The sequence below is a fragment of the Alligator sinensis genome, unplaced genomic scaffold (genome assembly GCF_000455745.1).
Source record: "Alligator sinensis unplaced genomic scaffold, ASM45574v1 scaffold389_1, whole genome shotgun sequence".
NCBI classification, from domain to species: Eukaryota; Metazoa; Chordata; order Crocodylia; family Alligatoridae; genus Alligator; species Alligator sinensis.
Window position 1 is genome coordinate 1593875 of NW_005841951.1, and position 26709 is coordinate 1620583.

The window sequence follows — 26709 nt, forward strand, 5'->3', positions numbered from 1 at the left end:
TTTTTTTTGCTTTGCCACCAGTGACTTATTATCTGTTCATTTAATACTGGTTTCTCGTACAGAAAGACATGGGACTTTTTGCATCACACCAGAGCTAAAGTCCCTTTTTCCAGTTCATACATGCTGACCCTCAGTTTTAGTTAATGCCCTGAAAGCATATGCTATGGGTCTCCAATGCTCCCCATAATTCTGCGTGAATACTGCCCCAAGACCCTCCTTAGGCATCTGTAGACAGTTCTGTTGATGTTTGCTGTCATACAGCCTAAGCACTGGAGCCTTTTGCAATAACTGTTTAGTAGGCCTGTGCGAAGAGGCTAGCATTTGCTTTGGATTCAGATTCAGGCAATTCGGGGACAGTGATTCGATTCGGTGATATCACTGTCCCAAGCTGATTCAGTCGAACCTGATTCAGAGATTTGGCTGCTGCCGAATTGGCTAAATCTCTGAATCAAACAGGCCCCATCCTTGCCCGCTCTCCCAGCCCCGTCAATGGCTGCCCCACCGGGCCCCAGCCTCCCAGCTCTTAAAAAAAAAAAAAAAAAAAACCCCCAGCAATCACCTGCTGCTGCCAGGTCGGGCAGGGCAGGTATCGATGGGGCTGGGAGGTGGGCGGGGGATGGGAGGCATTTATGGGGGCTGGGGGAGCAGGCAGGGGATGGGCCTGGCCCCCATGGTCCCCTCCCCCCTCCTTCAGCTCTCCCCCGCCCCCTACTTACAGGCACAGAGTTCAGGTCTAGCTCCCTGCAGTGGCGAGCAGGGACTGCCTGAATTTCTGAAACTCTCCAAATCTCTCTGAATCTTTTCCAAATTGATCTGGAGAGCTTCGAATCGATTCAGACCTTTTTACTGGTCTCCTGATTCAATTCGGATTTGGAGATTTGGCCGCCAAATCGGACCGAATCTCCTCTGAATCAGATCAGCACCGAAAGCTTCACACAGCCCTACTGTTCAGCATCTTAAGATCCTCATTGTGGCGTGCTTCCCATGCCCATTGTTTATGCAATAATGGTCTTAGGTTGCTGCATTTTTATACCACATGAGACACACATTTCCTCAAAGTTTACCATGCCCAGAAACTTTTGCACTCCTTCCTTATCTGTGGGAGGTGGTATATTAGCACTTGATTGTACACTGCTGGGATCTATCTATATGCCTTCATCCATTAATTTTTTGCCCAGATATGTTATTTCTCTGATTCTAAATATCCACTTTTTCTCTATTGAGTTTTAATCCTGCTGACCAAGAGTTCTCTGAAGCTGATGATCGTGTTCCTCCAGAATACATCTCCATATTAAAGTGACATCTGGATACACTTTGGCACCTTCAGTGCTATCAAATATTTGTTGTATATATTTATGAAACACTTATGGTGCTGAACATAACCCAAAAGGCAATCTGTGAAAGCAGAATCTTCCGTATGGAGTGTTGAATGTGCACAAATGTCTATTTTTCTCTAATGGAACCTGCCAAAACCCAGCTGATGCATCGAGTATGGAGAAATATGTTTCTTGTGTCATCTTTCCAGGGATTGCAGCCCTGGTGGGAATGGGAAAATGTTCCCCTTTTTTACGTTTATAAAGTTTATTCTGGGTCTAGACAAAGGCAAAGAGTTCCATCTTTTTTTTTTTTCACAGTTACTACATGTCAGTTCCTCTATTTTTGTATTACCAATCTTAGCCAATCAGTTTCTCTAGTTCTGCTTTCAGTCTTTGTCTTTGAGCTAAAGGAATTTTTTTCTGGGAGCACATATTGTAGGAATTTAATGTTCAGACAGCTCAATCTTACTCTTTGTTCAGCTTCCCCAGCCCCTCAAATACATCCTGAAACTTATCTTCAATTTTATTGTACCCCTTTACAGTATATATTATCTGAATAAGACGTAGTTCCTAACAGGTCTTCAGCCCTAATATAGGTACATATTTTCCCGGCACAACCACAAACTGAATTTTTTCATTACCATTTTTTACCTTTATCTGCAGCTCGTGCCAGCCATAGGAATCAGCTCCCCCACTGTAAGCTCAGAGCCTTATCTGCTTGCTGTGAAAGCTTGCTTGCATTCAAACCTTTTACAGTAAAATCTGGTATAACATTGGTTTGTGCACCAGTGTTAAGTTTAAAAGACACAGGAGTTCCATTTGTTTCTAGTATGATATTACAGTCTTCTGATGACATTATATCTTGTACAGTTCTTACATACAGCTGCTTGTCTCTGTTTGCAATATCGCAATTCATCTAACTGTACAGCAGCATTTCCCAACCAGTGTGCTGTGGCATTTTGGGCTGGAGCTACGCCCCCTGCCTGGCTGGAGCCACACCCCCCACCTGCTGCTGCTGCAGACACAGACAGACAGAGAGCATGGATCCAGCCAGGCAGGGGGCATGGCTCCAGTACAAAATGCCGTCCACCTGCAGTGTGCCATCCCTCCCCGTCAGCGTCCGGCTGGCCACATGCCACCCCCACATCAGTGTCCAGCTGGCCATGCGTCCCCCTTCCTCCCCCACCCCCCCGCTCTGCGTCCAGTGTGCCACAGTGCTTTTTTAATTAGTTAAGTGTGCTGTGGGGTGAAAAAAGTTGTACGCTGCTGTACAGTGCCTGCACACTCTGTTTCTTTCTTTGCCTACAGTCCTCTCTCCTGCATGTTCTTGTCAAATGTTTCCGTTTTGTCCATTTGTTGCAGCTTTGTCCAAAATCAGGACATGACTGTTGTCTGTTTGTTACCTGTAAGAGGACTTGAGCAGAGGGGCTCTGTCTCATCATGGCCGGTCCTGTTGTCCCCTGTTCATTTAAGCTAAGTATAGATAGTGAAAAAGCCCAAGCCTGAATCTGTTCAATCTTTGCAGGTTAGTCTAAGCTCTGTAGATTGAACCAATAAGCAAGTGAACAGGCATTCACTTTTGATTCTGGAAATACAGCCACATGCCTTCAGTGGCCCAAGCCAGAAGCCTGGGGGGCTAGAGCATACCTCCTTACTTGGGTGGAGCAGACAGCTTGGGCCAAGGCTAGCTTTCCCACCCTGCAAGGAGGGGCTGCAGGGAGGTTCAGAGCATCCTGGGATGCTGGGAGAGTGTGAGTTAGCTTGACTCTGGAGAGGATCTGGGACAGAAGGTCAATAAACTGATTTAACCTAAATCAGTTAAGTCCGATACTACACCCATCCAGGTTTATCTTAAACCAGTTTTGGCCATTTTGAAAATGGTTTATGTGTACTGGACTTCTGTTGTGTTACAGATTTGAACCAGTTTCCAATCACTTATACCGGCTTATGTGTAATGTCTGTCCCTAGCCTTAAAGACCTCCCTGATCCTCACTTTACTGCCACACCTTGTTGGGGAGGAGGGAGCGGGGAAGGAAGTGATTTGGGAGGTGTCCTACCTCTGCCCAAAGCAGAGGGGGGAGAAATCTGATGACAGTGTCTCGCTGCCCAGCAGAACTTCTGGGGTCTACTGGCTCTCTTGGTGTCTCATCTCGAATGTAGTTTTTCCAGATCAGCACTGGAATCTGGCGTGTTCTGGGCCTTTAAACTCTCTCTCTTTCTCTCTCTCAATCAAAACCACTTTTGGGCTTCCGTCCAGGACAGACTCTCTCTCCAGGGTCTAGAATCCAGAACCCTGAGCTCAGCAAATGCACTGCCTAACCCTTTAGGCTATGGCTTGGGTTCCTGCCTTAGGGCTTCCATGCCTGTGTCTCTGACCTCCAAGGGGAGGATGTCACATGGGATTTTGGAGCACTCTGTCATGAAGATCCTCATCTCCCCTTATAGCTGCTCCTGGTCCATTGGGTGTCTATTAGACAGAAATCTCAAAGTTCCTCCCTGTACCAGGGTAAACAGACATAGTCCTAACTCAGGGTTATGACCCTCAGGCCTCCTGCTCAAACAAACAAGAAAAAAATCCCAAATTGAATCTTGTTCTCCTTGTGGGGCTACTTCGTTTGCCACAGCTTTCCCTCCATCTGGTAAGGACAGTCTGGCCTGTTTTATAGTCAGGGCTTAACTGCCCTTCTCTCCTCTGGGGTGAGCTTTTATACTCCGTAGCACTGCCCCTCTTTCCAGTACTCCACTCCACCTAGCAGGAGACTCTTGCTGTCTCTGCAGAGTTCAGCTGGCCTTAGGCCCCTGCTAGTCCAAAAGGTTTTAGTCTTAAAGGGGCCAGGCCAGTCTTCCAGGCTTTTCCCTCCTTTCTCCATAACGGGTTTGATTCCTTGTTATATTACTATGATTCCCTGATTGCATTTTTCAGGCTCCCTTGTAATTTCTGTTTCATCTCTACTTTTCTAGGAGGGTTTAATATTCCATTAACAGTTTTAGCATCTGGTTTTCATTCCAAAGATTTCATTCCAGTCTGGGTGATCTCTGCAGCTTTGCACATGTTGATTGACTCACCAGTCAGAGATCCTTTTCAAATTCTCTAAAGGATTCCCCCTCTTTTTCTGACCACATGAGGAACTGATATCTTTCAAAAGGCTTTTTTTTTTCTTTTTTTGAGTGCAGTACTCCAAACTGAGCACTGTTATATACATCTAGTACCTCAGCGCACACTATATTCAAAATAATAATTACCTTTTGGTCACTTGACTTTTCAGTGGGTCTCATGGTCACTTGACCACTTGCCTTTCATGTGAAGGTTGAATTGTTGTTCAGACTTCTTCCAGTTCTCTGCCTCAGGACTGGTGAGTTTCAACTCTGCTGGAGCCTGTAGTTGCTCCATTTTTTTTCTTAAAGCTCACTCCATACAATGCAGTCGCCTGTTTTTCAACCACTTGTGGTACCATGTCATGTTGTAGATTCAGTTCACTGAGTCAGAAGCCACTTTAACAAAAAGATTTCTTCATTTATGCCAGTAACACCCGGACAGGCATGAGGCTTCTCTTCCAGCTCTCTCTAATTCTGCCCAACTCATATAGTACTCATAGTGCCTACACAATGGTAAACTTGCTGTTCTCAGCAGCAGTTTCTCCCCTGAACAGGAAGAAGTGTAATCAAGTCCAAGCTAATTGTCTGTGGTTAGAGAGAAGTAACATTTTATTTATGAATTTTTACTTATAAAACCACAAAAGATGGTTAATCCTGGGAACCTCTGGCTATAATTGAAAGTGCTACCAACAAAAAAGAACCAGCAGCTGCTCTGTAAAACATAATGATGTCACAACCCAGTGATTTTGGTGCCTCGGCAAAATGGAATTTTCCCGCCACATCAGAGCCTCTTGCACAGCAAAGGTTTTTGTTGCAACAGAAAAACCCCGGTGCAAGAGAGTTCCCGCCATTTGAATGCAAATTTGTGTCCCGCTATTGGCCAGTTCTAAATTATTCCTACGTGGCGGCTAGTAATTGGCTTGCTAGCCGTTTAAAATTTCGTGCGACTTCCGCCCAAGTTGGAGAACTTTGAGCACGCTGCAGAGTGCCTCTAAAGAGATATGACTTGCGGCTAGCTGATCGATAGACTGATCACCTATCGATTCTTCTCCCCGTCACCGAGCTCAATCCTTGACGTACCCTTTCCCTGCCGGCTTAATTTGTGGACGGACTAGCTGGCCTGAGGCTTGCCAGCTGGAGCAACTCACATAGTTGTTCAAGCGACTGGACCACCTGCGTCGCGGCTACAAGCGGCGTAAGTAAAGTTTTTGCAACCACTAAGCTTTGTCTGCCTCTCCATTCACCAGCCCGCCCAGCAAACGAGTAATTTCTAAATCACCTTGAGTCGGTTCCGGCCGGCCGAGACAAATGATAGCAGAATAAATCATGCTGCAGAGCTCTTACCTGGTAGAACTGTTGCTTATGGCCTCTGATTTTTCTTGGAGCCTCAGCTGTGCACAAGTGTGCTCAACTTAAAATCCACTGAAAGCAGTGGGACACTTATTTGACTTCACCGGGCTCTGGGGTGAGCCACTGAACGCAGTCATTGGATGGGACATTGCTAACTAAATGTCAACTACTTGTCCGACATTAGAATGAAGGTAAATCTCATATCTCCCTAGCAAGTAAGTTTAACATGGGTATTTTAACTCAGTTCTTCAAACTGGTCCATAGCTAAAATTTGGCATATATAAAATCTCAACCCAAGAGTAATTAAAAAAAACACTTTTGAGTGACTGGTAGGAAAAATAGTCAGTTGTGTTTTTCTTGTGTTCCTCTGGCACAAAAATAGCTTTGTGTGTTATAAACCAGAAAATATTAGTCAGACTACAGAATGTCATATGGAACTAATACTTGTGATTATTTTTTTGTGTGGCGTGGGTGTAAAACCCAGGCCAGAAAGAATGAGAGACAGTTTTTAAATATATATTTTTTTGTGTCCCTTTTAAGTCTATTCTGACAATTGCATGTTCATCTTTTGAGTTATAATTTGTTCAGTACTCTGTTCTTTGGAATACTAAATACATGTGGGTGGGCTTTAGCTTGGGGTATATATTATTACTGAATAAATATGTTGCCTTGGGGTGACAACTCCCATTCTTCTCCTATGGTCAGAGGACAAATCCGTGTGCATATTTTACACATGCTTATTTTGCATTTGTTTGCACCTTTTATGTTTGCATCTTTCTCTTTATAAAATAATGCTTTTTAAATTCCACATGTAAAATAGTTTAGTTTACTGATCTTGCAATATATCACACCAGAGTTGAAGATGAAAATTTCAGAATATTACACTTTCTAAACTCAAATCCCTTTTTTCTCTTTGCTTCTCAGATCTGGGAGTGTGAAGGATGGTTCCTTGGTAGCCTGTGCATTTGCTCCAAATGGAAATTTCTTTGTCACTGGATCATCATGTGGAGATTTAACTATTTGGGATGATAAAATGAGATGCTTGTATAATGAGAAAGCACATGATCTTGGAGTCACCTGCTGTGATTTTTCTTCACTGCCAGTTTCTGGTTAGTTAATTTACTATTTAAAATAACTCTTTTTTATATATATTTTTACCTCCAGCTTTTGTTTTTATTCATGGGGTTTTTTTCATCCCTGCCCAATCAAGCTAATAACAACTAGTAGAGTTCTTGAAGTTTCAAAATACTCTTGGTATCTACCCCCTCACACCTGTTACCTTTGTTCTGAAGTTGATGAAGATGAATAATTGTTTAGGTAACTAATAAATTGTCCAGCATAATTATAAGGTAATTCAATGGCTGACTTTTTCCCAGTTGAGTCAGAATTTAAAAAAATATACTAGCCAAAGAATTAAACCTGCTAGCCACTGATAAAGTCATTGCTCTTCCACCATCACATTTCCAGACTAGTGGGGAGCCCTGTAGGCCAGATGAAATGGTTCTGAGTCCCAGAAGTGGCCTGTATTACAGCTATTGTTTCAGGGTGCTGATAGGGTTATGCAGACACCACTAGATCAGGTTTATGTAGGTCATGTTTTCAAGCTTTTTTTTTTTAGCAACCATGAGGACAGTAGAAATTGTTTTTTAATGGTCTCTGAGATTCTGACTTAATCTCATCATTTCTGGAATTAAAGGCTTAGGCCTGAGCTCATAGTGTATAGGGCTTAGTCCAGCTCCAAGAAAGGTAATACTAGATTTGGTTTTCATTCAGTTAATGTTTGGGAGGTTATCCAGACTTGTAGTTGTAGTTCTAGGTTTGGACTTAGAAGTACAACAGCTAGAAACTTATTTTACGTACCTGTTTCCACATAATTTTATTTCTTAGGGCCATAAATTTACAAGGCAAAGCATTTCACAAGTTTGAAGCAAGCAGATTTTTCAGATCCTTCACGAAACCTGAGTTTACTCTTTGACTTGAGAGACTGAGTTGATGCGTAGCTAAAGTACTGAACTTGTATAGTGAGGGTAACAGTATTTACCCAGCTAACAGAAATACAAATGAATTGGCATCCTGAATGTGAAAGATGAGAAATGAGGGCCATGCAGCCCTCTAATTTACAAATGTTGTCAGGTTGAAATGCAGACTAAGATGGGTAGACTGTTTTGTTGGCTTAGAAATGGTGTTTAAAGGTCTGTTTATTGGGAATTGGCTTATAGGTATAAATATATGCATTATAAGGGTTGAAGATGGGCAGCAGGGCTTAATTGAACTTTTAAGCGCTTGGGTCTCGCACACGCACAGAGTTTCTCACAATCCTGAAAGCATACAGGCTGTCTGACACAGCAAGGCCAGTGGATGGACACAGCCTGAGAATTGGAGGATCATATACCATTCTGTCTAACACAACAAGCCTGGGAACCGAGGGAGTATGTACCATACTGTCCATAACATGAGATAAGTGGTACCAGCTAACAAGGCCCCAGAACAGGGGGGGAGGGAGGCCCCTGAGTCCCGGTTTTGGGGGAGCAGACCAAATTAGGAAAAGGCCCGGAAGGCTATGTGGGCATGTGACCACAGAGAGACAACCAACCGGAGATAGCCACGGATAAAGAATCATCAGGCATCATCAACAGGAAAGGAGACTTGAGATTAACAAAGGGTGTCCCTCCTTCTTTTCCTTTCTGTCTCTCTCTTTGTCTCGTCCCTGCCATCTCTCCTCCTCCTCCCTGAGAGGGGACCCCATCCCCTGGGAAGGGTCCCCAAGGGCACACGACCACCCCATCTCATGCACCCCACTGGAGGGGGGGTGTGGACCTCAGCATCCCACCTCCAGACTGCTGACATCTAACACCTAAAAGAGTGCCTCAGAGCAAAGACTACATTCTGGCCAGATGTACTTTGACTCTGATGACAGCTTTAGGATTTGGTAGATATATAGAATTGCTTGATTATTTGTTGTGCTTCTTTTCTGTTATCACCACATCAATACATTTGCCTATTATTGAATGGAAGGGTGTTGTGGTTGGTCTGAGGGTGGGTGTTCCCCCCCTTCCCCCCCACAAGGCCTCCGGGTCCTAAATCCAGAGCCAACATGTTTGTTGGGAAAAAGCAATGTTAAAAACTTATTTCATAAAGGCTCAGGAATCACACAATAGTTTGTTTTTTGTAGAAGTCAGGTCTGGACGTTACCTCAGTTCCACCAAAAATATTAGACCTGTGAATTAGTCTGGTCTAAATGAATAGACTTACCAATGTTTCTGTTTTGTTTAGGTCCCTTTTGTAACTAAGTGTCTATCAAGTTTTCCCTTGAGAAAGGGGGATGTAGTAGAAAGGGTTAACTTCCTTACTAAAGAGTGATGTCATCCACAGAAATGGTCAGTCGACCATTTTGGGTCAGGGTTTAGTGATTACAATAAAAGCTTAATGAGAACAAGAAGTCTTCCTACTTCTTCCTAAGATCCAGAATAACACAGATCATCAAATCACAGCTTAATTTTTTTAGTGGAAGCAGTTTATTAGCAGTATAGTCTGTCTTAACAGTGTTTACTTCTTTTGATTTTCTTTCTGGACCTACTTGTGGAAACAAGTCCCACAGTTTCTCAGTAATCTTGAAGTGTAGTGGTACATCACCTTCTGTTTTCAAGTTCACATCTATACCAGCAGCTGTTGCTTTTAAAGCAACAAAAGTTGTTTGATTTTTAATGCTAAAGAATCAAGATTCTGACATACGCACATTTTATACAGCCAAACAGCACCGGTTATACTTAAGGATAATATATACAGAGTACTCTGCTTACTACCCGCTCTAAAGAAACAGCAGTAGGAGAAAGCAGAATGTGATCTCATGCTCAGGTACAGAAGCTTAGTGACTGATACTGCAAAAAATCAATCAAATAGGAGTCCACTGAAAGGTGCAGGGGCAGTAACAAAGTGAAAAATTCCAAGTCATCAGGGACAACATTGAATTATTCTGGCATGATGGAGTAAGGGGATTCATGTTTTCATATAAAATCTCTAAGCCTGGGGTGGGGTGGGGGGAAGGACTCCCAATAAGCTCAGTTGTGAACTATAAAAAAGAAAATTCTTCCAAGAAAAATTACTTGGTATGTTTTAAAACTGTGCCACCAGCTCTCTGATCTGCCAGCTCAAGAATGGAGAGATGGCAAGAAAATTGTGTCTCTTGCATGGCAGTGCAGAATGTTGTCAACTGATTTAGCAGTACAGTTTACAATCTATGTCTATTTTTAATTTTGTTTAAAAAATGTTATTGGAAGTTCATGTTTTTCCTTATCTCTTTTTAATCACAACCCAAATTTGAAACTGTCAGGATTACTGGCCGATTTCAAACAGGTTATGAAAGCTACAAAAGTACTGTTTACTGGTAAAATGAAAATAAAAGGTTATTTTCCAGTGAAGTTACTCTCTGCCTTGCTCAAGTACAGGAAAACTACCCATGAAACAGCAGTTTATGATTAGTTCTTTACCCATTAGGCTATTCATAACATATGATTCTTCCATTTTCTTTAAATTGGATTTAGTTATGGTTGAATAGAATCTTAAGAATCTTTTCCCAGAAGATACAGAATTTAATTGCTCTGGAAAAAAATAAGGTTTAATATGATAATATCTGTTTTTTGTTATATTTAAGTAATTGGCTATGGTAAGTGGGATGTTTGTTTATTCTAACTTACAAAGTAGTGTAAAAATTGTTTGATAGTATTTTATTACTGTCTCAGATTCCTACTGTTCAATGTTTTTCCCCTAGAATCTTGTGGTGAGTCTTTATTTGTGTTGCTGTGAATTTTATATTTTTTTAGTAATTGATTTCTTTGACATGCATGTTATTGTTGTAGTTTTGATTCTGACAGTGATGTACTTGTAGATGTTTTTCTCTCATTTGGGAAAACTACTAAAAGCCATTTTTCTGTTTCCATCTTGCCAAGTACATCACATCATCTTGCTTCCCCATAGTTGTTTACTAATTAGCTTCTTAGACTTGAATCTGCTTTATAAATAGTTCTTTCTTTTTATCTTGCTAAGGACTGCATGGTTAACCTGAAGTAGCAGGATAAAAATTGTTATTTACAGTCAGGCATCCTAGCTTTAATAATCTCAGTATTGAAAAGGAGTGTTTCAAATGCTTCCCAAAGCTGTCAGAGAAATATTCTGAAAACAGTTAGTAGCAATATTATGATTATAGCAATTTATAAAATGAAAAGTATGCTTCAACTATTCTAACTATTCTAGCTCTAAGTATTTTCTTATACATCAGTGGACGTAAGAGGTGTTGTTTCCTTGGGGAATTTAATCAAAAATGGTTTATTTTCACAGCTCCTCTCATATTTTAGGACAGGGGTATCGAACTTGTCTGGCTCCATGGGGCATACCAGTGGTTCAGGGCCTATCTGCAGGCTGGATTGGACCCACAGATCGACCCCACATTCTGAATCCAGCACATGTCCTGGAGTGGCTGGAGAGGATTCCCTGTGGGCATGGTCCTGCTCCAGGGCCATGCTGCTGGTGGTGGCTGCTTCAACACTCCAGGAGTGGGCACCACTTCAAGTACACAAGTCTATTCCTCATGCCCTGAATGCTGCCTACGGGTCAGCTGGATTGCAGCCAATTTGTGTGAGAATCTGGTGAATAGGTATTTAGGGAGAACCAAATATGAAAACTAGTAAGTTTAGAGTTTAGATTCAAACCAAAACTTGTCCATAATTCAGGGTCATTTGGATCCAAGGCTTTGGCTCAGTCCATTGCCTAGATATGTTTACTGATACTTGATGGATTTTGGGCTTTTGGACCGGGTCCAGATGAGCGTGCACATGCAGATATTCCCCATGCTACTAATTTGCAACGTTTGGGGGGGGTTGACACCAGGAGAAACCCATGCTAGAAAAAAGTGGGGCAGTGTGTGCCACCCAAAACTGGAGCCTGGCTGGCTGGAACCATGCTTCAGCTGCCAGTCAGGCTCGCTGCTGCTGGAACGCTGCCACTGGAGCGCTGGGAGGCCTACAGAATCCCAGGTAAGGTTGTTGGGGCCGGTCCAGGTGCTGGCCCCAGCCTGCCCTACCCCACTTGGAGTCACTTGCCACACACCAGAGTGTGCGTGCTTGGGCGTTCCCTGGGGACAAGTAGCAGCGGCATAACTGTGTGCTGCTGCTATTTGTCCCTGGGGAAACACACATGTATGCTTGCCTGGACGTGCCTTTGGGGTTTTGAGACCAACTCTGGGAACTGGTCAAAAATATTTTTGTTCCTGTTTGACTGATAGATAAAGGATGTTCCAGATTTATGAATAACCAAGACCAAATTTTGCTCCCTCTTAATTCCCAGTGTATGTCAATTGAAGCTGATAATTTAAATCTGAACAGGATTTTAAATGCTGTATGTGGACATATATATTAAAGTTGTATAGGATAAATTTTTACCTATACAAGCTCGACCTTCCTCCCCCCACAGAAAAACGGTTATGAGAAAAGAATAAATGTTAGCTTGTTCACCAGGAGTCATTTTGCTGGGGGGTTTTTTCTGCTTTTCTCTCAAGTCTTTTGTATATGTGTATTACTCCACTGATTTTTTTTTTTTTCCTCCTCCCCCATGGCCATACCTGGCTGTTCTTTTGACAAATGGACCAGATTCTAAAGACTGAATCCCCACATTGCATCCCCACATTAACCACACAGTTAAATTGACATTCCTTAATTCAAATTGCATGAAAGTGTACATTTAACTGGGCTTACGTAAAAAGGTTGGAGAAAGCCCTTAGGCTGTGTACTATTTAGAAATGATAAACATCTGCTTAACATTTTCTTCTCTTGGATTTTCAGGTTTCTAGTAATTGATTTTTACTTCCCAAACCCATTGCATACAGAACAGATTCAGAAAGTCAAGATTTATGATAAATTATTTGTGAAAGACTTGTACAAAATTAAAATTTATGAAAAAGTAAGATCATTTTTTAAATGAAGCACCAAATTTTAGATGGATAAAAAAGCAAAAAATCAAGAAAGTAGTTGCTAAGCAAGCATGTATTTCAACAGTTAGTACATGCACAAGACCTTGTTTTTCCTTAGCTTCTCAACCATCCATATTGAACTATATTCATCTACTTTAGTAGGCAAATTATCTAGGGAAAGGCAGAATTTTGTCCTTAGATGCAGCTTCTGTTCATACTATTAAAATTACACAGCCTTGACTCTGACCCATCATTTTTTATCATAGAGTAATAGGTGTATGCAGCAAGGGGTTGGCTACCAACAATCTGTGGGCTGGATTTGGCCCGCAAAGAGGTCCAGTATGCCATGGCAGATCAATGACATGGAATTGTCATGTCTTCCATCCCCTCAGCAGCAGTCCCCTCGGTCATGTCCCGTCTCCCCCCCCCACCCCGCTGAGCCTGCTGCTCCACTCCTCTAAACTTTCACTGCACTGGGATCTGGCACCTGGGCACTTAGAATGGGGGCTGGGGGAGTGACAGAGACTTCTGGCCTATAGCAATGGTTTAGCTCTGCTTTGCGCCAGCAAAAGACTACCAACCTCTGGTATACAGGATTTAAAACCAACAAACTTGCTCCTTGCACTCCTAATAGGTAATGCTCATTTCTTAGTATGTAGGATCAATTTTAACATACTAGTGTTGATACGTCACACTATATGCCAGATCTGAGGGTACCTGGAAATGGAATGAGTTAATTGGCCTTTTAAAAGGCAACCACATTTTTGGTGGGGAGGGGTGGGGTGGTGAGGATTTAATAGTCTCCTCTGTAATAAGTAGAGCAGCAATTCTCAAACTAGGTTGCAGTCAGATTTTATTAGAATAATGATTTACTATAGCTAAATTGATTACAATTACGAGGATGTTATGGAGTGTACTCTTGTTACGTGTGTGTGTGTGTGTGTGTGTGTGTGTGTGTGTGTGTATACATATGTAAAACAAGAATATTGTATATAAAAATACATTATCAACGTTTGAGAACTTCTGAACTGGAGGCTATGCACACAACTCCTATTTCACGGCTGGCACACTTTGTTCAGTACAAAAAATCTTTATAATCTGCTTTGATCAACTCATTTTCAGAAAGTCAACAAATTTAGGAGTAAAGGGAAGGAAAAAAAGGAATTGAAGACAATAAACAACACTTAACCTCTTCTTATTTTTACAAGAAACCCATCACAAATTGATGTCAGTTACAGTAAATTGATGCTACTAGGATCATTTCCCAGACTCTAAATTCCAAATATAACAGGACTTTGCATATTTATACTGAGGACTGGGAAGCCTTTTGTAAATGCAGATTTTTTTTTAATAAAGCACGTGCTAAAAATGTATTGGTCAGGCAAGGACCTGCTTGGTTTTAAAAAGCCTATCCTTGCTGTATTTAAGAATACCTATTTAATTTGAAAATCAAATGTTCTGTCTGATAGAACAACATCCTTATTTCTTAAAACTTGGACATTTAGCATTTATATGTGTGTAATTTTTCATTGTTTTATTCACTGATGTAATTTACATGAGGATCTGGAGTGGGCATAGGACGGGGTGGGCAAAATGTGGCCTGGGGGCCAGATGTAGCCTGCCAGGCCACTCTATCCGGCCCACGGGGCCCCTACAAAATTTAGAAAATTAATATTTATCTGCCCTAGGCTGCCTGTTATGTGGCCCTTGATAGCTTGCCAAAACTCAGTAAGCGGCCCTCTGCCCAAAATAATTGCCCGTCCCTGACATAGGACCACTTAGTGTAGTTGAATGTAGGTTGCTATTACTGTGCTATGCTACTAGGTAATGAGGGAATTGGGTAATAGTTGTTTCTTTTGAGCAAGTGACTACCTTTGAGAAAGCTGTGGACAAGTTTCAGTCTAATTTGCACTGATTCTTTTAAGAATAATTCTACATCAGATTGGGTAAAGTTGTCTTGATGTAGGTGTTTATATTATTTGTCCACTCCTTGTTTACACTGGTATGAATGTGTCTTGTCAAGCAAGTCCTTAGGTCAGGGGTACTTAACCTCTGGCCCACGGGCCAGATGTGGTCCACGGAGCCTCGGAATCTGGCCCACAGGGCTTCCCATGAGTTGGGAAATTTGGTGGTGGGGGAGCAGTGGCAGTTGATAGCCACCCCTCCCTGCTGCCAAACTTCCAAGCCCGGTGGGACAACTCAGAGCTGGGCCAGGACCCTCCTTTCACACAGCCAGATTGGAGCCAGTCCACACCTTCTTCTTCCCATGAGGCTGGGTCATGCCCCCTTTCTGGACAAGCTTTCACAGTGCCCTTCCTTACGCCTCTTCAGGCCTGAGGAAGGTTACTGTGATACCCCAAAGCCTGTCTGTGTCCATCCCAACCATGCAGTTGGGTCAATAAAATATAGCACCCATAAGAATTCTTGCCTTTTGTATATTTCCTGGATGATCACAGTAACAGTATTTCAACACCACTAATTGTTTATCTCTGTAGCATATATTGTAAAAGTACCAATGTTAGGAAAGGTATCTTGTTACAGTACTCTATTGCTGTAAAATAAGGAAATGTGGTTGATTTAGCATGGAAGTTATGGAAGGTAGAATCACAAATACTGTTTCACTTATAGTCAAACTATATACATTGATACATTTTTTTAAAAGACTTGGAAAATATTCCATAAAAGCTATTGATATTTCCTTTTTTCTTTGTCTTTTTTATTATTATATTTCCTATTCAATCCTTTGGATTTGATATGGAATTATTTGCATTCTGCTTTGTGGAAATACTACAAAATATACATTTTTTTTTTACCAGCTTGTGTGGTTAATCTTTTTATATTTGACAGTTATCTCATTCAAATGGCCACACCTGCCCAGTTCTGTACTTCTTTCACTTATGATATTCAGGAAAGAATTTATGATAATACAAACCTGCTATTTAATTTAACTTAATTATAAATATTACTTTGATGACTTTGCAGTTTTTTATCAATGCTTTTCTCTAATGCATTAAACAGTACTAAAAAGGAAGCTAATCAGCTATGAAGAGAATTTAGCAAAGTTTTCTGTTCTCTTATAATCTTCTCAGTGTTTCTAATCCACTTAAAAGTATTTTATTTTTATAAGATGGAGAGCAAGGGTCCAGATACTTTCGAATGGCATCCTGTGGCCAGGATAACCAGATCAAACTTTGGCTTTTCTCATTTGCAGATTACTTGGGTATGTATTGTAAAAATTTCCTTATTTTTCAAAACTTATTATTATTAGTTATAAATTTATATCAAATCTGTGTGATGGGTATCAGTTAGAATTTAGACTAATCACATGCTTAAAGTTAAGTTTTTGCTTAAGCACTTTGCTAAAGCGGAGCAATGTACATGGGATTTTCAGGATTGAGCCCTGTTTAGCTTCATATGTCATTTATAATTTATTCTCTGGGATTGTTGGCGCATTGTTGTCCATTTAACACCAATACTGTATAGCAGGGATGGCCAACCTGCTGCACATGTGGTACAGGTAGCACAGGCATCCTCTGTATGTGGCACAGGGCAGACAGTACAGCAGCAGATAAAGCGGAAAGCAGAGCAGGAGAACAGGGAGAGTGCAGAGTAGGGAGTAGAAAGCAGAGCAGCAGATTGGACAGAGGAAGGGGATCAGAGTAGCATTCAGGGAAGATATGGGGCTAATGTGTGGCATGCCTGTCAAAAAGGTTGGTTTCTACTGAGATATGTAACTATTTGTTGAAAGCCAGTAAAAAAATTGAGTTGGAGCTGGGTTCTTAAGATAAAACCGTGCAGTCCAAAACTGGTATACTATAAGCAGTGATGGTGCTGATTACCTCAGGTCTGAAGTTGCCCTTGCTTAGGAGTGAAAATATTTGTTTGCCTGGTAAACTATTTGCTTCTGCTAAAACTGAATTGGTCTGATGGCTAGTAGTTTTGTAGTGTGGATGCCTGCTCAGAAGAAACTGGACTGGGATTCCCAAAGCATTTTCAATAGAAAACAAAACTTACCCCATTCTTCTCTTTTTTTCCTTTCTAATTTGAGGTTTATAAAGGTGTGGTCCTGTTAGGTGTATGTACTTGTTTGGTTATATAAATAAGTAATTATGTATTTTTACTAAAACCCATGATTATTAAAATTGCAGAGTAAAACCATCAGAAGTAAGAGAATCTAACTTTAATAGGGCTTTAGTATGCCTGACTATCTCCTTTTGTATATTCAGTGTGGCAGAGGGCCATATCCTTAAGGCTGTTTTGCATAGCATGGTAACACAAAGAAACCATATAGTCAATTAACTTGCTGTTTATCTGAGCATTCTTGGTTAGCAAAACCATCATGTAATAGCTATTATATTATTTTTTCTCCCACACCCTGATTCAGGAAGCATGACCAAAGAAAAGAGGGTGTCCTTACGCCCCAGCAATTCCCAGCTGCCTTTTATGCTATTAGCAGCTGGCCTTATAGTCACAGTATATCAGATTAATTATCATCATGTTATCCTCAGTTGTTTTTAAAGAACAGCTTTCATAAGTGAAGGCTAATATAACGTTTAGATTTTAGGTCACATTTCAAAATTGGCACCGACTCTAACATATCAAGTTACTAAAATGACTTTTAAAAAATGAAATGCATAATTTCAGGCCTTTGAAGACAATAAATTAAAACACTTCTAAAAGGAAATCTGTGTTTTTCATCTTTATCAATTATTTGCATATTCAGTTTTAATTTTTCTTGGTTTTTTTGTAGGTGCTGAATTAAAATATAAATGTACATTGAGTGGACACTCTGCTCCAGTTCTGGCTTGTGCATTTTCTTATGATGGACAGATGCTGGTTTCAGGGTAAGCAGTTTTATTTAATTTTAGTTGGTGTACATTTTTAGTAGATGGTTCTGTCTAGTTAAGCATTTAACACATCTTGGAAAATAAGGGACATTTCAGACAGTTGGAAGTCTGCCAGTGTAATTCCATTATTTAGCAAGCATAAAAGAGGCAACCCAGGGAAATTTATACCAGTTAGTTTGATGTCAGTCCAAGGTAAAATAATGGAATAGTTAATTTGGAACTCTTATCAACTAAGAATGATAGGTTAATAACATAATTAACAGTGGTTACCGTGCTTTCATGGAAAGTAGGTCTTGTCCAACAAACCTGTCTTCTTGACAAGATTACTTATTTGGTGAATAAAGGTAACTGCTTTGATATAGTTTACTTGCTTTTCTCTAAGGCACGTGACCTAGTATTATATGACATTTTGATTTAAAAATGTGGAATTAGGAGGGCACGCTTGGAACTAGACAGATCAAAAACTGTATCACTGACATTTCAACATGCAGTAGATGAAGGCAGCAGTAGGACTGATACTAGCGAGGGCATTTCTTTGGTTCAGTGCTATTTTGTATTTTTGTATCAATAGTCTAGTTTGTATATAAATATTTTATAAGGTTTGAAAGTCACACGCACTAGTTTGGTACTAATAATGAGCAATATAGTTTACTCTGACCAAGTGTTCTGAATTAGCTGGTTAAATTGTCACACACAAACAAAATATAGATCAGTAAAGCTAAATACAAGTTAATATAACAGAGAAAAAAGATGAGAGACTGTCTTGGAAAGCTGTGACTGAAAAAGGGACATAGGGGTATAGATTACTGAGAATTTGTGTTCAGACAGTTCAGTGCTGTGGCAAGAAATAATGTGGAAAAAAAGAGAAATATCAAGTCAAAGGGAAGTGATTTTGCCAGCACATGTGATTACTAGGTTATCATGTCCTGTTCAAGTTTCTGTTCTTTAAGGAAGATGTGGACGCATTTGAGAAAGATGTAAGGAAATCCACAAAAGTGATGCAGAAGCTGGAAAATACCTTAACATGTAAGCTTCAGCTGAGGAATAGGTAGAGAATACATTTGAGCTGTGAGTATTAGGTATTTAGACATGGAAAAGAGATATGATGGTGATGGGGAACAGTAAGGGTAATTAAACATTAGAACAGCTTGCCAGGTAAGGTGGAAGAGTCCCTGTTATTTGTGGGGCTTTTTAAGACCAGATTGGATATCTTTTCAAAAGGTGTGCTTTTGTATGTAGGGCTGCTTGGAAAAATTCTATGGCTGATATATGTAGGAGATCAGCCTAGATCAGGGCTATTCAAGCCCTGGCCCATGGGCCAAATACCACCTGCAGAGCCATAGCATCTGGCCTGCAGGGCTCCCCACAGGTCAGAAATTTGGTGGCAGGGAAGCCCAAGCCAAGCCACAGTCCCCTCCCCCTGTGCAGTGAGATTGGAGCTGGGCCATATCTCCTCTCCCTGTGCAGTTAGATCAGGGCTGGGCCATACCCCCTTCCCTTCCTCTGTGTGGCGAGATCGGGGCTCCCTGCAGAAATAAAGCTTTTGGACACACAAATAGGGATGCTGACATATTTTCCAGGTTTTTGTTTCACCAGTAAATGGCAGAACCTGCTCTTACCATAGTCCTCACATATAATGGGCACTCCAATATCTGGCAGCTAGTTTTGGGGGGAAAGAGGTGTGTTGCATGCAAGAAAATGTGCACTGGAGACAGAGGGAAACAGAACCTTCACTTGTAGGGAGCTACTTTGTGGGAATGACTTTTCTGGTGTATTGTCTAAAACACTGTGCAGTACACAAAGGCCATAGATACTAATGCCATTGTGACAGGTGAAAAGTGCTAGCTGTTTGAAGTAACAGATCAAAGGCCATTAAGATGTATGTTACTCCCTCAGTTTCTTGTTTCAGGTAAAGCTGTCAATAATGTTTTTATGTGCTTCAGAAATTAGAAGTAAATTCCAGGTTTGTGTTCAGGCCTTTGGAAATGTATTACTAGACTGGTTTAAATACTATACAACTAATGTTCTCGTTCATCTCACTACTGAAACACAAGCATTCAAATATATAATTCTCTAAGATTTAACAGGAGTATTGCATGCAAAACCTCATTGTAATATGACTATTTATGAAATGTAGCTATTATTTTAAATAAAATAATGCTCAGGTTGGTGATAAAATGTATCAATGCTGCATACTTAAAATATGATGCTGGCCAGAGTCCATTTCAGTTAGATTAAAAAGAAAAATTCCAGCCTGGGATTGTGACTTGGACTGTTGCAGGTAAGAGTATGGACTAATAAATTCTACAAGCAGGATTTTTGAAGCAGAGGAACACTCGATGTACAGGTATTGCACTCATAGTAACAAGGCGGTCTTGCTTTGGAGTATATGCCAGGAGTGGGTATGCCATGACCTGAAATACAGTGTTTTATATAATATATCATTTAAAAGCAATACTTTTCCTTAAGACAGGGTTGTCAGATATGGCCTGCAGGCCTCATCTGGCCCGTAGAGCTCCATCATCTGAACAATGGTGCTGTCTCTGGGTTTGGAACTGATCTAGCTGGTCAACGGGAAAGAAAGTGGTGGTACCACATGCACTGTAGGTCCCACACTGGCCAGAGTGAGCACTCTGTGTGCTGAATCTAGCATGCAGCTGGATTGGGAGAGTGGGGGAGTCAGGTCCATGGGCCTGATGCAGCCTATAGTGCTGGCCATGGGTCATTCATTTAGCAGCCTATGGAGCCAAATGAGTTTGTTATCCTTGCCTTAAGGTAAGGTAAGCACTATATGAAGTAATGAGGGAGGGAGAGAAAACAGTTGCTCAGTTTTTGAAGAAGGATAATGTTACTAGGATATTAGGTAATACATTTGATGCTGGGGTTGCTTTCTGTATCTATCATGTAGTAATAATAAAAAGTAATGTTAATAATAATACTTAATAATAATTTTAATTAATTAAAAATAGTAAGGTAGAGTAACAGTTAACCATAGTTTTATACATTTTAATGACACTGTGTTTTTGTTCTTGATTTTAAAAGTACTCAATCTCCTTTAGCCTGTCCAACTAGCAACTTAAAATAACAGTCCCAATACTTTGCTAATTTTAATTTTTTTAAAATAAAATAAGCAATAGAAATATTTTAAAAAAAATAAAATAAGCAATAGAAATAATTAAAATGGCCCGTTTTCAAAGGAAAAACCAGAAAGTATTAGATTAGTCAATAACTAAAGTCACAGCTGTACAAATCCCAGAGAATAATAATATTCTTTGCCGTTTTCCTTTGTCTTTTTTTAGGGAATGCTTTTTTTTAGTATTTTCTTTCTGAATCTCAAATGCTCACAGTAATTATAGTTAGTGTATTTACTCAAATAGATGACAACCCCCCAGTAATTAAGTTCTCTTGAAAGGCAGACACTGCAGTGTGTGTCCGTGACACTGATCACCTATAGTGAACCTAATGGGGTGGAGGGTTGTAGGGCCTTTCTTAATTATCTCTGATGGAGGTGGGTTTTGGGCCCAGGAATGCACATAGGACTACAGCCTGCCCTCATGCACCTTATAATGAAACTTTTGTGGAGATTCAGGTAAGGTTTATAAGTATATTGTAAAATCACAAATACAACAAAAATAAGAGCATCAACAAGTGAGAATAGTAGGGCTGTATGAAGCTTCGGTCACTGATTCGATTTGGCAGAGATTCAGCAGTTTGGCGGCCTAATCTCCGAGTTGAATCAGGAAACTCTTTAATCTCTCCGAATCGATTCAGAGAGATTTGATGATTTGGACATAGACACAGCTTTACATGTTTTTTCTACATACCTCAGGGTACCAGGTGGCTCATGAATGCTGAGATGGGGCAGATGGAGCAGGGGGAGTGGAGGTCCCCAGCCCGCTTGGCAGTGAACCTAGAAGTGGACCAGAAACACGTCCAGTCCACTTCTGGGTCCTCTGGAGAACACTTGGGGGGACCCCCCTCCGCCTCCCTGCTCAGCGACTGGTGCCTCCTGGATCTGTGGGGGGCACCCGGGGCCCCCCCGTGGCTGATCACTGAGCGCAGCGGGGTGGAGGGAGGCCCCTGCATGTTCAGCAGCAGACCCGGAAGTGGACCAGAAGTCCATGTGGACTTCCAGTCCACGTCCAAATCTATTGCCAAGCACGTGGGGGACCCCCCCACACTCCTGTGGGACGTTCCATCCACCCCACCATCTCAACGTTCACGGGCCGTGCCTGGTTCCTTGGTACGTAGAAAAAACATTTAAGGCTGCGTCTATGGCCGAATCGCTGATTCTCTGAATCAGCATCAAAGCTTCAGATTCAGATTTGGCCGAAATCAGATCGGGACAGCAACCCAAATCAAATGAATCAAATCACTGTCCCCCGAATCGGGCTGAATCCAAATCGAATACAGCCCGTTTCATGCACCGCTAGAGAACAGTACAACTATTATTACACTGGTTTGACTATAACACTATAAGCAAGACTGCCAAATGGGGCAGTAGAGGGTAGCATCAGGGCCTTCTCAAGGCTCGCTGAACCATTGTGACAACCAAGCCATCAGTCTCTTCCACACAGTGTACTCGGACCGAGAGTGAGGGGAAGGGTGATATTTACCAACTCCAACTGATGATTGAGATCCCAGATGAGTACAGGTAAGTCTCCAATGAAATAGTCCAAATATTCCAATAAGTCACCCCTCACACACTCTGTCACAAGCAATCCAAACTCAACCAAGCCCCCTCAAAATTGATCATCAATCAATAAACAAACCAACTAAATCATGCACACTATACTATCACCACGGTTCTCTCAGTCCTCAACTCACATGCCCCTATCATTCCCAATCATGTGCCCAAAATCCTCACAGGATTCCTTTTATACCAACAAAGTCACGCCACTTGTCAATCATCCTCCAGCCAATCATACCCATGTGCACACGACACCCATAATATGGTGCACCTGACACTCAGGTGTAGCACATGGCACTGCAATGCACCAAAGACTACTGCGCATGCTCCCAGATGGAGAGTGGGTCATTGACATCATTAAACTAGAAAGTTCAGCTGTTCCAGAACATTCCTACCTCTAATCAATGTGTGCATGCCTAGGAAGGAAATCCATAATGGGACTCTGTCCAACACTATATATGGAAAATGTGTAAATTTGTTATAATTTTACAGGTTTAGAATCTAATTATTGGATGTGTCCCCCTCCCATTGCTACAGCAGGGAAAATAAATCTGGGGGGTCAGGTAGCCCCTTTTCTCTCTGTTTTCCCCCAACTTTTTCCCCTGTTAGCCCCTTCTCTCTCTCCTTACTATCAGACCTTGCTTTCCCTGAGCACATGGAAGGGAGGAGCAAATTGGAAAACAATAACCTTGAACTTAAACATGGCTGTAGCAATTTGCTTATAGTATCCATACGCTTAGTTCACCCAGAATTGATGCATACTACCTTTTTGAAACTGCTGCAAGTTTTAGCACGGGTATTCCATAAACACACTTCTGAGCAGCATTTTGGCACCTACTTGTATGTAGACAGACTTTGCCTGATATTAATCCAAAAGCCTGTGATTTACCACACTGGGCCCCATGAGTTGGTAGCATTTCAAGCCATGGTGACCTCACAGTTCAACACTGCTCCAAATGACCCTACAGCTCAGTACTCCGGATACCCTCCCACCCCGCAACGATTCATGTGCTAATTAGCCCCCACTCATGGTTGGAACTGGGTGTTCTTGTCACTAGTCCTGGTGTATGCCATACATGCATCATAGGCCATGTGCAGCATGGGCCGTAGGTAACAGGCTGTATCATGACCTGACCTGAGCTTGCCGGTGGTAGCACCACGTGGATTTGATCTATTGAGTGCTCAGTTGATAGGTTTTGGAACTGATTTGGCTAATTTGACCTGGAACATAAAAGTTATAAAAATAAATAAATAGGTTTCCATTGGTGTGTTTGCCTGATATGGGCCATGTGTTTTATACTCCTTCTCAATGCTGGCTGCATTCAACCAACTTCATAGTTGGTTTCTATTGCTGAGCACATGCTGCTTTTGGCAGCAGTTTAATGATAAACAGTGTATGTATTGAGATTTCCTTGTATGAGATCATAAGATGAGGGTTTTTTTGCCTTGTTCCTTTTGGAGGAGAAAAACATCATCTTATATTTGAGTAAATATGGTATGTTTATTTCCTGTTGTTAGTCATGTAAATACTTTTGCCCTCATTTGAGAAGCAGTAACTGTAGATCTGTGAGATATGGGTTAGAGATATATATTGTGCTTTTGTAAGTAAATATTAATGTTTAGTGTCTTCATCATTCAGGATTTATCACGGTTGCTGGAAAGAAAATTTCCTCTTTGTATTTCACTTATCTTAGGAGAAACGTCACTTTTAATATTATTAAGTGTTTTATATTCTGTATTGAGGGACTTACTCTTGTCTCCATTTGGGCAAGGTACAAAATGAAATATGAATAGTGGGATAGAATATTGGAAAAAGGAAAAGTGGGAGAGCTCTTGTTCACTTGAATGCCACAGTACCCACACACTGTTGGACTAATCTTTGCAGATTGTATAGGCATAGCACTCTGGATGGGACAAAAATGTGAATTGGATGTAGGGATTGGTGACATCATGGCCAGTAGTTCTGTGTATTGCACAGATCCATTGTTTTAATATTTATTTGATGGTGAGAGAGGCTGTGGCATTCATCCAGTGCTCTGCCCGACAGGTTGTAATTTAAGCTGCTGTATAGATGCTCGATATCCTACTTCTCTGTTTAGGTGGAGAAGATTTATCTAGATCACATCTGCAGAGCTGATGCCAATAAATGTTTGTTCTGGCTTGTGGGACAAGAATTTGTCCCATTGAGTTCTAACTAGTTTGTTTCCTTATTTGTTTTCATGCAGAATTTAATATAATGTTTTCTTTTAAAGATCTGTGGACAAATCTGTCATAATTCATGAGACGGTAAGTATTTCTTAATTCAAGATTAATTTATTGCACTCATTTTTAAACAAAAGTCATTAATGTTTCTTCTGAAATTTTGTCTACCCAAGGTAAAGTAACATAAAAGAATAGGAAATGTAGAACCTAAAATTTAGTATGCATTTATGGAGCAGAAGGAGGAGGAATGTGAATTGACATAGAATTGCTGTGTCAAAGTCCTGAAAATCAGTCAGTCTCTCTTGTGTGTTGTGCATGTGCACACACAAAGAAGAACACTTTCCTTTCTCTACATCTTATGTCTTTTTTTCCTATCATATTACTCATATTACTGTGTGCTAACATATATATATATATGTACACATCTGCCCTTTCAAATGGCTGGCATTACAGGAGGTCATCATCCTGAGGCCACTGCAGAAGTAGGCTCGAAGGGAACTTCTTTCTGACATCTTTGGGGAGAGCTCTTCCTCATGTCTTGATACATCATTCTTTATAATCGTATCAATAGTAGCCCTAATCCAGTCCCACTATCCCCATTGCCCAGGAGTTTGTGGTTGCAGTCATAATGGAAACAATGATACCCAGCAGCATGTTGCCAGTATTTACCCAGGGATTTCTGGAATTGTCTCTGTATCACCCTCCAGCTCATGTGGCTTTGGGGCCTGTTTCTGTTGATAGAACTAACTTGATGTTCTAATTGCTCATGGTCACCTTACTTCCTCTTCTAGACAAGGTCTCAGACACTGAGGTTGTTACATGGGCAGACATTCCAAGCATCCACACACTGTTGATGAAATCACAGATGTCACAGACCGTCACCAGGATGTCAGACGAGTGACTGCCAAAGAAGATCTTCTGTGGTGAGCTAAAGGAAGGAATGCACTCTCAGGGAGTCCAGAAGAAATGTTTCAAGGACTCCCTCAAGTCATCCTTGAAACATTTCAATATTGACCTGAAATCTTGGAAAGATCTTGCTCATGATCATTCCACCTGGTGAAACCTCATCTGTACTGGAGCTACAGTCTATGAGCAGAGGAGAACTACTGAGGCAGAGCAGAAGCTCAAACAGCGTAAATCTTGCAACAGCAGCTTATTCACTGTTGACCAAGCAACCCAAGGCAGATCTCTTGCTCAGTGTGCCACAGCCAGTTTAAAGCATAAATTGGCCTGATCCACCACTCACATGCTCACAGAAACCAAACCAAACAGTGATGTCATAGTCATCTTCAAATTCGAAGGATAAACAACGACTCCTTCTTTTCCAGGGACACATTGAACCCTTTTGATTCCCATTCTGTGGGACTTTCTGTTACCCTGGACCACTTATTCCCATAAACAGAGGCAAGATAGCTATCTATCTCCTCTGGTACTGTCCTTCTGGAGAAAATTGGAGCCTTCCTGGACATCCGATGCATGACTTGGTGGCAACCTATAAGTATATAAAGGGTGTGCATCAGGAACTGGGAGAATGTCTATTCACCAAGACACCCCAAGGGAAGACAAGGTCTCACTGTCACAAACTGCTGGAAGACCATTTTAGACTGGACATAAGGAAAAACTTCTTTACCATCCGAGTCTCCAGAGCCTGGAATAGACTCCACCCAGAAGTGGTGCAAGCACCTACTCTGGATACCTTTAAGAAACGCTTGGATGCTTATCTTGCTGGGATGATCGTACCCTAGCTGGCAGGGGGCTGGACATAATGATCTTGCAAGGTCCCTTCTAGCTCTAATGTCTATGAAATCTATTAAATCTATAACATGTGATCTCCCCCTCTTCCCAGAGGAAATGGTTGAGCTATATGTGCACTCACTCATGGGCCTCTTTTACCAATTGGGCCCATTGGGAGGAGCATTTCCAATCAACAAGGCTGTTTTACAGCCAGTGAAGACAATTTGGAGCTCGCTGTATCAGCATTGTCAACTGACATATATTAACAAGAATTACAGCAGAGTTTCACCAAAGGACTCAGGTTTTCTTCTCCTTAGACCCAGTTCCCCCTTTTTACTGGTGGTAGCGAACAACAAAAAGGCAAGATGCATCAGATAGCACTCTAGGGGAAAGATCCCAGGCATCGGGGCTTTTGTGTGCATGTAACGATAGAAGACAACCATGCATATAGATTCATAGATGTTAGGGTCGGAAGGGACCTCAATAGATCATCGAGTCTGACCCCCTGCATAT

General features: G+C 41.3%; 1 protein-coding gene across 4 annotated transcripts in view; it reads left to right on the top strand.

The window, feature by feature from the left end:
• The window catches only part of WDSUB1 (WD repeat, sterile alpha motif and U-box domain containing 1), a 68090-nt gene that overhangs the window by 10810 nt on the left and 30571 nt on the right, over positions 1-26709 (top strand). For all 4 annotated transcript variants that reach the window (XR_003093235.1, XM_025199965.1, XM_006020349.3 and 1 more), the window contains 4 exons: positions 6687-6871; positions 15851-15943; positions 17474-17567; positions 24513-24546. Coding sequence is in view for 3 of the 4 variants with exons in the window: in XM_025199965.1 (XP_025055750.1) it covers positions 6687-6871; positions 15851-15943; positions 17474-17567; positions 24513-24546 (406 nt within the window). In the remaining variant the exon portion in view is untranslated. The remainder of the gene's footprint in view (positions 1-6686; positions 6872-15850; positions 15944-17473; positions 17568-24512; positions 24547-26709) is intronic.